At 62.3% G+C, this 12,951-nt stretch overlaps 1 protein-coding gene across 1 annotated transcript; it reads right to left on the minus strand.

Annotated features, from left to right (window-relative positions):
- Positions 1–904: 904 nt before the first annotated feature.
- Positions 905–11,912, minus strand: HDGFL2 (HDGF like 2). The gene is given in 17 exon segments (XM_042795103.1): positions 905–1,324; positions 1,548–1,671; positions 2,398–2,611; positions 2,709–2,810; positions 3,049–3,119; positions 3,507–3,577; positions 4,111–4,205; positions 4,908–5,193; positions 5,288–5,363; positions 5,577–5,724; positions 5,962–6,033; positions 6,185–6,199; positions 6,201–6,302; positions 6,729–6,908; positions 8,779–8,917; positions 9,000–9,076; positions 11,753–11,912. Coding segments are annotated over 17 exon segments (1,935 nt in total). The 5' UTR covers positions 11,825–11,912; the 3' UTR covers positions 905–1,233.
- Positions 11,913–12,951: the final 1,039 nt, after the last annotated feature.

Consider the following 12,951-nt stretch of genomic DNA (forward strand, 5'->3'; position numbering starts at 1 on the left):
GGCTCAACCAGCACACACCCCCCCCCCCCGGGACGTGGTGACACGTCCCCATGTCCCCACTTTCCCCAGCGTTGGGGTCACCCCCATGTCTCCCCTGCCTGAAGATGGGGCCGAGCCTTTAGCCCTGCGCTGCGCAGCAGCACCCCATGTCCCCCCATCTCTCTCCCCTCTGCCTCCCGCTTCCCGGCAGTTGGGCAAGAGGCACAAGGGGCTTTTTTTTTTTTGGGAGGGGGGGGTGGTGGTTTATTTGGGTTTTGTTTACGGAGGGCTGGAGCATGAAATCAGCCCTGGAAAAAAAATAAAACACAATTCTCCCCAGGGTAGAGTTACAGCAACAGCAGCCTCAAAGTGGCGTCAGGGCATCCTCGTGCCTCCACAGCCCAAACACGACTCGAGGACGCAGCGGCTGGTTGAGCTGGGAACACCTTTATTTTACATGTACAAAAGCTTCGGATCTTTGCGAAAGAGCAGACAAACAGCCAAAGATGCTGCCCAGCACAAGGCAGGTTGCTGCCACGGTTCAAGTCCCTCCCTGGGTGAGTTAGGAGAGAGCACACAATTTTTCACTCGGTTTTTAACCCAAAAGCTGGTGCCCAGCCAGGAGGACCTGGCTCCAGCAGCTGCCTCTGGCCAGAGAGATGAGGGTGGGGAAAGGGGCTCGGAGCAGCGGGGAGAAGCCCCCGTGACTGAGGCAGAGCCCAGGGTCGGCTGTCCCTCTCCCCTCGCCAGGACCCAGCAGGGACAGGGACACCCATGGGTGCCTGGTCCTCGCTCGTAGGGTGGGCCAGGGGCAGAGGGAAGGGGGGGGTACCCCTGGGGGAGTTTTCCCCTGGGCGGGGGGGACGCTCCTGCCCTCCCCTCGTCACAGTCAGCGATGTCTCAAGAAACAAGACACTAGGGCTCCTTGTGTTTTTCATTAAAAAACCCTTTATATTCATTTCATGTCGGTTGAAATCACAGGAAATTAGGTAGGAGGGCAAAACAAAACAAAAACCAAAACAAAACCGAAAAAAAAAAAAAAAGAAAAAAAAAAGGGGGGGGACAAATACAGACAACCAGCACAGCCCCCGCCACGGTCGGTGCTTTCGCGGGGCTGGGGGCACAGGACAAGACCTAGGACATCAGCTACTGTGTGACTTAAGTGAAGTGACTCAAGCAGGGGACAAGGCAGAGGCTGGTCTCCCTTCGCAGCCCCTCCATCTCCTCCTCCTCCTCCGGGCAGGAGCCGCATCCTCAGCTCTCCTCGGCGTCATCCACAGCCTCTGACTCCCCGCGAGCCCGCTCCGGCCCGGCTCGCTCGGCCTTGGGATAGTCCTGCACGCTGCTGGGGGAGAGCGCAGGCACCTCAGCGAGCCTCTCCCCTGCCCCTCTGCCTTCCCCTGCCCCTCTCCCGCACCCCAGGCTCCTTCCCGAGCTGGGAAAAGCCCGACACAACCCACGAGACACTCCCCCCCCCCCCCAAATCATCCATGCGAGAGCCCAGCTTGGGTGTGCAGCAGATCCAGGGGAGCCCCCCGCACCCCCAGCTCTGCCCCTGCCACGCTCACTTGTTGTGGGTCTCCTCGGCGGACGCCTCCGGCTCCCCGGCTCCTGGCCCTTGGCTTCTGTCCTTCTCCTCCATGCCCTCCGCTTTTTGGGACAGGGATTCACCATTCACAGGACCCGACAAATCTAAAAGGAAGAGAGAAGCTCGGACGCTCAAGTCCCCGTGGTGGACTTCCCCAGCCCCTCGTGGGTCAGGATGGATGAAGCCGAGGACCCACAGTCACAGGTTGTCCCCGTCCAGGCAAAGGCCACCCAGCCAAGACCAAGGGGCCCCCAGCTCTGGCCTGACCCCAACAGCTACGAGAAGGGCCCCAAAGACCCCCATCGCCGAGCCCAGAGCCAGGCCTCAGAGTGGAATTCCCCCATCAGCTCCTCGGGGAAGGCTCTTGCAGCATCACCAGGACGTCCCCGGGCAGGGACCCGGCTACCAGGGTGGAAGATCCCAGTCACCAGCTGCCTGCGCAAGAGCCCCAGCCAGCGTCCAAGGGCGTCTCCGCGTTCCTCCGTCTCCCTGGTGCCTTGGGCCAGCGCTCGAGCTGGTGGCGAGGAGCCGTCCCGGCCCCAAAAAACCAACCCAAAAGCCCCCAAAGCCAGGGCGTGGGCGTTGAGGTTTGCCCTCTGCTCTCACTGCTGCGAGCGTTCGATCTTCAGTCCTTTCCCACTCTCGGCACTTCAGCAAACAAGGGACTGGAGGTGCCACACGTGGCTGCTGGTCCCCCTCCACCACCGAGGCCAAGAGCCACCCCTGTTCGTGTCTCCAGCGGGACGGGACGTGCCCCGAGAAGGGCCCTGGGATCTCTACGTGCCCAAACAGAGCAGGGAACCACCCCAAGACATTGCAGGGAGCGTTACCAGCATTTGTCTCCTCTTCCCCCTTCTCATTCCGTGTCTCCCCTCCCGACAGCTTCTCCTGGCCCTTCTCTGCCTCCCCCTTGTCCTTCTCAGGCCCGGCTTTGTTGGCTTTCTGGATCGCCTCCATCTTTGGTCCCAGGACACGCGACTTCAACCGGGTGTAGACTTCGGCAGCTTTCTCCATCACATCCTTGTTTGCTTTATAGCGACGGATCTGCACCAGAAAGAGGAAGGAGGGACGCCCTTAGAGCCGGGGTGGCCCGAGCAAGCTCCTCGCTCCCTCCAGGGAGGGACTCGGCTCTCTGCTCTACCTTCTTCAGCGTAGCCACCACGTCAGTGTGCTTCTGGAGGATGTGAGAGGTGACCTGGAGCGTGCCCAGCTCCTCTAGTGCGTTCAGACACCGCTTGATGTCCTGCAAGGATGGCACCGAGATCAGAAGCTGCCTGAGAGGCTCCCTGTGGGCACCTGGGGCAGCGCTGCGTGGAGCACGGTCCCCTAATGCCACCCAGCACCCAGAAAGGCAAGAGGAGGCTCCAGCCAGGCTGAGCACCCCCCAGGTATCGCAGCCGGGCAAGGCTCACGCGGTGGCCAAGGACACAAGGAGCAGGGAAGGGACCTCCCAGGCCAGGCCAACGCTCTCGGGCACTCACCGGGTTATCCACCTTCAGGGCAAACTTGATCTCGCTGTGCAGTTTCTGAAGTTTCTCTTCGACCGTGGGCTCTGCAGCAGCAAGAGACAGGCCGAGGCATGAGGCCACCAGAGGAGAGCACGGCACTGCCCGGAACCCAGGACCTCTCCCCCAGCAAGGGTTTGGTTTTCTCCTGCATCTCCAAGGTCAAACACAGCCCCAGGGGCCTCTCTGAAGAGGATGGGTTGGCGTGTGCCAAGATTGGGAGGGGATGTATAAAGGGAAGCTCACTGTCTGCACACCCTTGGAATACTTTCCAACACAATGCCGGGACCGCAGCAGTGCTGGGAAGGGCCCCAGCACAACCATGCCAACCCCTGTGGGAAAGCTCCCTCAAATTCCCTGGGATGAGGACACCAGCCCTGGATCCCTTCTCTCCCTCTCCTCCCCTCTGTGATGGCAAGCCACAGCTCTCTCACCCTTTTTCTTCTCCATCCTCCTCTCAGGGATCAGGTCAGATTTCTTCCGGCCTCGTTCCACTTTCAAAGGTCTGTGGGAGGAAAAGGAAAGAGGAAAGATCGTCCTGGTGAACACCCCCTGCTCGCCGCTGGGATAACAAGGAGGGTGATGGCACAGGTCGGTGCATCCCCCCCGCCTGCCCCACGGAGCGAGCCAGGCAGCAGAGCCCTGCCACGCTCCACCCACGCTTTCACACACATCTCCCAGCTCGCAGGCAGACAGGAGCCCTGAGACAGCAGCTCCCCCACGCCCCAGCTTCCCGGGATTGCAGAAAGGCAAAGCCCCAAAGAGACACCCCAAGGATCTTCCCCTGGGAGATGGAAAACACCAGGGAAGCTCAGCCTGGTGCCCTCCAACACCTCCTCCAGCCCCTTCAGCTCTAGGAGACAGCAGGGCAGGGGAGAGCCTGGCGCCTCCCACGAGTGCTGCTGGCCCAGGGGCAGCTCCACGGGAGCCCCATCCCCACGCCGAGGTGTCAGCCGAGGAGGGCTGGGTGGCAGCAGCAGAGGAACAGCCTTGTCCCCACAGGAAGGAAGCACCGAGGCAGGGAGGGGAGATGCTGACTTGTTCCGTGGTTTCTCCTCTGCTCGGCCCCTCTTCTCCTTCTGATTTGGTTTCCTTGACAACTCCGAGGCCTGTTTCTTCGCCGGCTTCTTTACCTTGGAGGAGAGAACAATGCAGGCGAGAGTGGCAGAGCCCTCCCCGCTGCAGGAGGGTGCCACGGCCAGAAACGTGAGCGGCCAGCCCCCATCACGCCACTGCTGCAAGTCAGTTTGGGTGCAGGGGCATCCCTCGCGCGGGAGGAGGACTCTGGTTGCAGCACAGAGGCGTGCTGCTCCGAAAGCAAATATCCTGGTACCTCAAGTGGCCCCCTCAGCCCGCAGGACCCAACTGGCAGACCCACGTGGCCTTCCAGACCTCAAGATCTTTGCGCTGCTTTCCTGGCTCGTCCTCACAGGGAGGAACTTGCCAAGGTGAGAGGGTGACCTCGCCGCTGACCACAGGCAGCGTGGTTCCTAAGAGCCCTCTTCAACCCTTCCCCGTGCTTCAGCTGAATCCTGATGATGCTCCACCAGGCTCTGGGGAGGGCAGCGGAGCAAATCCGATGACGGTGATGGGAAGGAGAGCATCACAGAGATGTGAGACCCACAGCTGGATGGGGCATCCCGGGCCAGGGGAAGAGCTCCCATTTTCAAGGCAGAGATGTGCCTTTGGACAGACCCTGCCCAGTGCTGCACAGGCAACCCCAGGGTAACGCACGACCGAGCGAGGTCCCTGCCACTCCTGGAGGTCCCTGCTGACCTGACAGGGAGATGAGAGCCTGTCTGATCGCCACCGGCTCCCCATGGCTCCGCACTCACCTCTTTCTCCAGCTCCAGCTCAGAATCCGAGGAGGACGGGGCCTTGGCCCGGCCTTTCCGGCCCTTTTTGGCCACTTCATCCTCTGCACTGCTGTCCGAGTCCGAGTGCACCTCCTCACCCTTCTCTGCTTTCTCCTTCCTCTTCTCTTTCTCCTCCTTCTCCTGCTCCCGGAGCCGACGGATCTCTTCCTCCTGCTCCCTCTTCCTCTTCTCCTCCAGCTCCCGCCGTCGTTCTTCATCTCGCCTCTTCCACTCACTGATGCGGTCCACGTCGCTGTCGCTATCACTGCAAAGGACAGAGCACGCTTGGACCCCTTGTGCGGAGGGCAGGCGGGTGACCAGCCCAGCCCCGAGGGTGACAGTGTCCCAGCTGATCTCACCTGTCGCTGCTGGAGCTGGTCGGGACACGCTCGGGCTTCGGTTTCCTGCCACGGGGCTTGGGAGGGGGTTTCTCAGCTGCAAGACAATGGGGAGATGTTCAGCAGGAGCCCTGGTTGTCCCTCTGTTAAAACAGCCCCAAACAGTGGGGCAGAGGGCTGCTCAGATATGGGCTGGAAGGTGTCCACAAGAGAAGGAGACCCCCGGAGCCCCCAACCTCACATGCTCTCCAGTCCGCTGAGGAAGCCAGCAGTGACCCAGCAGTGGCAGAAGCAGCTTCCCTGGTGTTACCTGGCTTCCTGCCGCGGGGAGCCTTCTTCACAGACACATCCGAGTCTGAATCGGAGTTGGAGTCCGACTTGGTCATGTCCACAGTCGCGTTTCCCATTTCCGAATCCGAGTCCACTTTGGAGTCTGAGTCGGAGCCGGATTCCACTTTCTGCAGGCACAGAGTGGGGTTGGACAGGGGGTGGCAGTGGCTCAGCCACGGGCACCAAACCACAGCAGCACGGGGCCCAACCGGGTCACTGAGGCATTGGCGAGGTCTCTCCTAGTGCCGAATCCACACGCAGCCCATGGCAGAGCCCTGCCACCCCCAGCCCCCCTCCAGGCAGCACAGACCCCAGACTCATCTCCAGCCTCCCTCATGCAGCACCACAGACTAGGGGTCTTTTACCTTCTTCTTCCTCCCCCCTGCTGGCATCCTCCGGGGAGCCCTGGCCACTGGCTTCTTTTCAGGAGTGAAGTCCTGGAGGAAAACACAGATAGGAAGAGATGGGGAAGAGTCTCACAACTGTTTCAGAAGCCAGACGGGTTCCCCGGGCAGCAATGCTTTTCCTCCAGCCCCTTTCCCCACCGCCCTGCCAGCCTCTGTGCAAGCATATCCCAAACCCTCTCACCTGGTCACTGTTTTTTTTCCGACTCAGAAGACGTTTCTGAGTTCTCCTCTTCTGTCAGGGAGGGGCTGCCCTGATCCAGGTCACTGGAGGATTTCCGAGGCCGTTTTGCCACCGGCATCTGATACGCGAGAAGTGACAACATGAGAGAATCCCACTCCCCTTCCACCCAGCACAGAAAGACAACGCTTGCTGGGAAAGGGGTTTTGCCCAACTCTTCCCAACTGGCCCTGCAAGAGCAGCCCCGTGCCCTCAGAAGAACCACGCGGCTCCTGGCTGCAAACCACACCAGAACTTGGCCATCCCACCATCCCAAAGACAACATGAGACAGCTCCGAGACCCCCAAACACGTGCTGATCCCCATTTCCCACTGGAGAACCTAGAGGAAGTTGGTTTCTTCACCATCTCCAGCCACGCTGGGCCTGACATGCTGCGTGGTGGATGAAACCTGCAGCTCAGTGGTGGACCCAACAACCATATCAGTGTCCTCCTGACCAGGACACCCTCCCGTCCCCGCTGTGTGGAATCTCCTCAGCCCACACTCACTTTCATAGCCAGCGATTTTCGTTTGAGCCCGCTGTGGTCGCTGCCTCGATCCGAGTCCTCGTCGCTTTCCATTTTCTCTGTGGCGACTGCAGCCATGGCAGCGTCTTCCTCATCGTCCCCTGCATCGCTTCCCCCCATCGGGTCGTTCTCGGGAACGTCGCTGTCCGAGGAGCTCGCAGGCTAAAGACAGCAGGGATGAGAGTCGTGTTATCGCCCCGAGGGGCCTGCGGCACACCGCGGGGCGAGAGGAGAAGGGGCACAAAAGAGTGACGAGCAATGGACGGCAGCGCTGAGCAGAGAGGTGTGCGTGCAGAGGAGCGTGGGGCAGCCTCCCCTCCCGGCACAGAACCCTTCAGCACGGCTCTGGACAACGTGACCAGCCCTTCAATGAAAACACTCAGCCGATCCCCTTCTAATTCCCCTGCACCCCTTTCCCAAGGCCCCTCACACACCACCCCGAGACCACCAGCAACACCTTCCCCTTGGAAACCCCCAGCTCAGCTCCCACCCGCTGCTGCTGCCTCACTCCCCATTCCCCACGATCCTCGCCCTCTGCCAAAGACCCCTGCAGAAGCTTAGACCTGACAACCCCTCCTGGGTGAGCAGATCCCAGCCCTAACGGCGCCAGACAAGCGGGGCTGGGTGGCTCAGTTCAGCCTCTCCTCCGCATCAGGGAGCGGCTGTTCTCCTCCAGTGGGTTGGCCACCAGCCCTTGACTCGGGTCAGGCCTCTTCCTTCTCACACGGTTTCACCCCACAGCACATCGCGCGCCTTCCCCAGTGGAAAGGTCCACATGAGGAGTCCGGTGTGGCTGTCACCGCTCTTCCCAGCTGGGATCTGCTGTGTCCTGTTCCCTCACTCCCACGTAGGGAAGGTCTCCTGGCTTCTCACCAGCCCATCGTGAAGTTCCTCACACAAGGACATCGCACCCAAGGGGTTTCCTAGAGCTGGGATTCTTCCAGTGCTGGAGCCTTCCTGCTGGAAAGCCTCTCCTTGTCCTTGACTGGCATCTCGCTTCATTTAGGGTCTCAAAATCTAAAGAGATCTCTACTTCAGTCTCTTCTTCTGCTCCTCCAGGCGTTTTGGCCACAAGATGCAGCTGGCATTGGTGAGCCCTCAGCTTTGCTGGGGCCGTTGGCCTTGCTTTGGTCCCTCAATCACAGTAAGCCCCTCAAGCCCTTACTGGGAGTTCACGGTGGAGTCCCTAGACAAAGCGAGTGCCGCCTCCCTCACCATCACCAGCCTCCCACCCAACAAGCTGAAGTTGTCCTCCAGTTTTTCAAGCATCATCGTGGTCTCACCTTACCCTACATCTGTGGTCTTGGGTCCAACCATCTCCCACAGCTACTCAAACCACATCCTCTCTCCTGCACCGGCAGCGGCAGAGCTGGGGGGGCTCATTCCCTGAGCCTGCCTACCTCCAGACCACCTTGTCCTTGTAGCTCACCTTAAAAACCTTCCTCTGCCTCTTCAGATCAACTGCCTATGAAGCTGCTTTGGACGCCTTCTTTGAAGATCGCTATACAATAAATTGTATTACACAATTATGGTTATGAAATGCCCACGGCAAGCAATTGACAGCAAAGAGCCGTCTCCCGGCCAGCTCTGAAGCCCGCTGAAGGAGCAGCCCAGCAGCTTTTGGCTCAGGATCTCAGAAATGGATGAAGAAGGGGGACTGCCCAACAGTCCACGCGCAGGTCCGGGAGCTGGGGATGAGCAAGCCTCAAGTTCTCGCTCTGAGAATGAAATCCTCCGTGGTTTTGGGCAAGCAGCACAAAGCGCACCCCCGGTTCTACCTCGAAGATGGCGCAAAGGCGTCTTCCTCCCGAGGAGGAAGAGGAGGAGGAGGAGAGCTGACTCCCTCAGGAAGGGAGAGGGCAGGGAAAGGAAGCTAATTCAACCCCGAGAAAGCCAATCTGCGAGCTGGAAGCGCGTAGGCACCGTAGCAATGAGAAGCAGAAAAAGGAGAGCGACTCGGAGGAAAGGAGAGATGGAGGCGCCGGCAGCCCACGTCCTCGCTGCCCCCCCGCCACGCGAGGCCCGCACTCACCGGAGGGGCACTGTAACTGGCGTGAGGGTTGTTCTGGATTTCCCACAATCCCTCGTTGAAGCCTTTTCTCTTGTTTGGTTTCCCATATTTGTCTTTATATTTTTCATAAGGGAAGAGATCTTTAGGGCCCAAGAAGGCGCTGGAGAGAAACAAAGCAGAGGTGAGCCCGGAGCAGAGGCAGCGGGGCAAAAGCCCAGAGAGGGGAGCGAGGCAGCGCTTACGTCTCATGGGTGCCGAAGAAGAAGATGGGGTACTTGTTCGGTGGGGGTTTCACAGCACCGTCCGCGATGTCATCGATCTGAAAGGAAACCCAAAGCAGGAGGTGGTCAGAGAGAGCGGCTTGAGCATGTCCTCTGCGAGGCACGTCAGCCCCGGCTAGCAGCGTCGGCCTCTGGCACCCGCACCCGCTTGGAGGCAAGCATGGCAAGAAAGCACCCGGACGGGGACCTTGCTACACACAAGAGTCCCGCTGCGGCGTCAGGGCCCGGCGGGATCTCTAGAAGAGTAACAGAAGGGATCCGGCACGGATGCTCTACAGCTAGAGCTCGGCGCGAGGTCGTCTCTCCACCGCCGGGCTCAACGCCCGGGGAAACGCGGGCCTTGTGCTACTCCCCAGAGATCCATCGCACGAGCCGCCTCGGGTGGGGGGATGCCCCGAGGGAAGCCCCCTCCAGCCCGGGGTAGGGGGTGATTGCTCCAAGGGGGCGGCCTGAGGGTCCTTCCTGGCTGGAGACCGGCCGCAGGAAAAGCCCCGTTGCCAAGCGGGACGCGTGGGCCACCCCGTCTTCTTCCCGCACGCCGGCTCCAGCGCCCGTCTGTCCGCTGCACGTGGTCTGGGCTGCGGGGCAGAGCCGCAGGCGGGAGCCTCGGGGTGCGCAGGGGCTGCCCCGCGTGCCGGGGAGGTCTTCAGGGCAGGGGGAGAGCCTTCCCCAAAAAAGCAAGCAAGCTAAAGCAGGAGGGGCTGCAGACGCCGGCAGCGCGAGGGCTCTCCTGGAACGACCGAGTCCTCTCGGCACCAGGTCAGCCGTGACAGCGCGGGGACGGCATCCTAGATCTCACGGCGTGGTGCGGCCAAGCATCGTCGTCTCCGGCACCCTGAGCCTCCCCGATCCCACACGGTTTCCACCTGCCAGTCTCTTCCCATCGGACACCTTCAGCGGATGAACCTGCCTCGCCCTCAGCTGCCGCCGGGGCCCACCGCAGACCCCCCCCGCCTCGCCGCCTCGCGCTCCCCCCGTCAGCACATCCTACACCGGTCCCCGCTCTGCCCGCTCCTCCGGGCCTCCTCCAGGCCCCACCGCCGCACAACACCGTCACCCGGCTGGCGGGACCAGTCGTCCCCCACCACACACACTCCATCACCCCATCTGCGACCCCCTACCCCCCCAAACTGCACCAGCACCCTCCGATCCTGCACCTCGCGAGCACTCAGCAGCGGTTCCCCCCTTACACGTCACAGCCAGGCGCTGCCCCCAGTGTGTGTCCCGCCTGTCCCCAGACCCCAGCTCTGTCCCCCTCCCCAGTGGGGGACAGGGTGGGTGACATCCAGGCAGGAAGCTGGGAAGGAGAACAGGGGTCTCTGGAGGGGCAGGGCTCTGCTGGGCAGTGGGAGGATGAGGATGGAGGCTGAAGGGGGGCACTGTGAGGGGCACCCCCATAGGGTTGGGTTGCCTGGAGCACCAGGGGCCCAGGGTGCAGCAGGGGAGGGGGGTGGCAGGGGTCAACCCAGCAGAAGGACCCCAGGACAGGGGTCCCAGTAGGTGAAGCAGGGCAGAGGCCCCGAGCGGTCACCCCGAGGGGATCCGGGTCTCCCCTGGGTGCAGGGAGAGGCTCAGGGTGCCACTGGGGCAGGAAGGGGGGTCCTGGGTCCCCCTGGTCTCCCCCATCCCTTGCCAGGTACAGGCACCAGTGTGAGACCCCCCCCCCCCATTTCTGCCTCAGTGTGGGTTCCAGTCTGGGACCCCCAGCTTGGTCCTGGATCCCCTCCCAGTATAGGTGCCAGCATGGGACCCCAATTCCAGCCCTGAACCCCCTGTTCCAGTCTGGGTTTCTCCACCCCAGTACACGTGCCAACATGACACCCCCCTCCCAGGATCAAACCCCAGTTCCAGTACGGTTGCTGGCGCGAGACCCCATTCCAGTACCAGGAACCCATCCTGCTATGGGTGCCTGTATAGGATCTCTGTCCCAGTACTGAGCTCTCATCCCAGTACGGCTGACAACATGGGGTCCCCCATTCCGATACAGGACACCCCATTCCTGTACCAGGTCCCCATCCCAGTACGGGTGCTAGAACAGGACCTCCCGTCCCAGTAGGGGACACCCTGTCCTGACATCCATCCCATCCCAGGTGTCAGTGTGACAGCTCCCATCCCAGTACAGGATGTCCCAACCCAGTACAGGTGCTGCGACGGGACTCCATATCCCAGTACAGGTGCTGGGATGGGGCTCTCCATCCCAGTACGGTTGCTGGTATTGGTCCCTCATGCTGGTACCAGGTCCACATCCCAGGACAGATGCTGATATGGGGCCCCCATCCCAGTACGGGACGCGCCATGCCAGCACCGGGTCCTCATCCCGCTACGGGACCTCCCCCCTCCCAGTTTGGGACACTCTGTGCCAGCAGGAGGTCCCCGTCCCAGAATGGGTGCCATTACGGGATCCCCATCCCAGTATGGGTGCTGGTACAAGTCCCTCAAGCCGCTACCGGGCCCCCATCCCGGGACAGGTGCCCGGTCCCATGTCCGCCATCCCGGGACAGGACACCCCAACCCGGGTACCGTTATGGCATCACCATCCCGGTACGGGCCTCCCTCCCCAGGGCAGGAGCCGGTACGTGTCCCCATCCCGGGACCGGCCCCTCATCCCGGGACCGGCCCCTCATCCCGGGACCGGATCTCCGGCCTGGCCCGGCCGCCCCCCCCACCCCCACCCCTCGGTGCGTCCCGCCGCCGGCGCGGTCCCGCGGTCTCACCCGGGCCGGCCAGTGCGGGTAGCCCTTCATCTTGGCGAAGACGAGGTCTCCGGGCTTGAAGCTGTGCGGCATGGCGGCCGCGGGGCGGGGCGGCGGCGGAGGCCCAGGCCGCGGGCAGCACCGGGCAGCGGGGCGGGGACGGCCCGGCCCGCAGGATATCCCGCCCCCGCCCGCGGCGTCAGTTGGCTCCGGAGCCGCGTCGCTCTGCCGCCTCGCCCAATGGCAGCCAGGCGAGGGCACGGCGGGATAACGGGATTGGACCGCGCCGCCAGAGGCGCCGAGGAGGGGGGGCGCTGGGGGGCGTGTCCAGAGGGGGCGGGGGTGGGGGCGCAGGGCTATGGCGGGGGGGCCAGGGGCTGTGGGGTGATGGAAGGGCTGTAGGACAGGGCTATAGGGTGGGGGACTGTCGGCCAGGGGCTGTGGGTTATGAGCCAGTGCTATAGGGTGGGGGCTCTGAGGTGTGGGACATGGCTATAGGGAGGAGCCCGGGCCTACAGGGTGTGGGATAGGGCTATAGGGTGGGGGCTCTGGGATATAGGACAGGGCTATAGGGTATGGGATAGGGTTATAGGGTGGGGGGCTGTGGGTTATGAGCCAGTGCTATAGGGTGGGGGCTCTGGGGTGTGGGACATGGCTATAGGGTGTGGGGTGCGGACCAGGGGCTGTGGGGTGGGGCCAGGGCTATAGGGTGGGGACTGTGAGGTATAGGACAGGGCTATAGGGCGGGGCCCGGGGCTATAGGGTGTGGGTGAGGGCTGTGAGGTGTGGGACAGGGTGGGGGCCAGGGCCTGGGCTGAGCAGCTGGGTCAGCGGCTGTAGGGACAGGCCAGGCCAGGGGACTTTTGTGGGGGTGGGTGCCCCCGAGGGTGAGCTCCCACCCTGCCCTGTCCACTGCCACCCCCTTGGCCCCAGCCTGGGGACACAGCTCCCTCACCAAAACCCTGCCAGAGTCAGCTGGTGCCACCAACCCCACAGCCGGGGGTCCCTCCCCTGGGGCCGAGGGGTCCCCGTGGTGGTTTGGGGGGGTGAGAAGCATCCCCAGGACACGGAGAGGGGAGACCCGCCTGGGGCAAAGCCCAGGCGACAGAGTCAGACCTGCATCACCTACCTTTTAACACTTGAACTCAAGAAGCAAAATGGTCTAAGGAGGCTGCCTGGAAGCTGCATTGATTTTTAAACCTGGTTATAAACCCAATCCA

This window comes from Tyto alba, unplaced genomic scaffold (genome assembly GCF_018691265.1).
Source record: "Tyto alba isolate M040663 unplaced genomic scaffold, T.alba_DEE_v4.0 Super-Scaffold_20000042, whole genome shotgun sequence".
In the NCBI taxonomy this organism is placed as follows: Eukaryota; Metazoa; Chordata; class Aves; order Strigiformes; family Tytonidae; genus Tyto; species Tyto alba.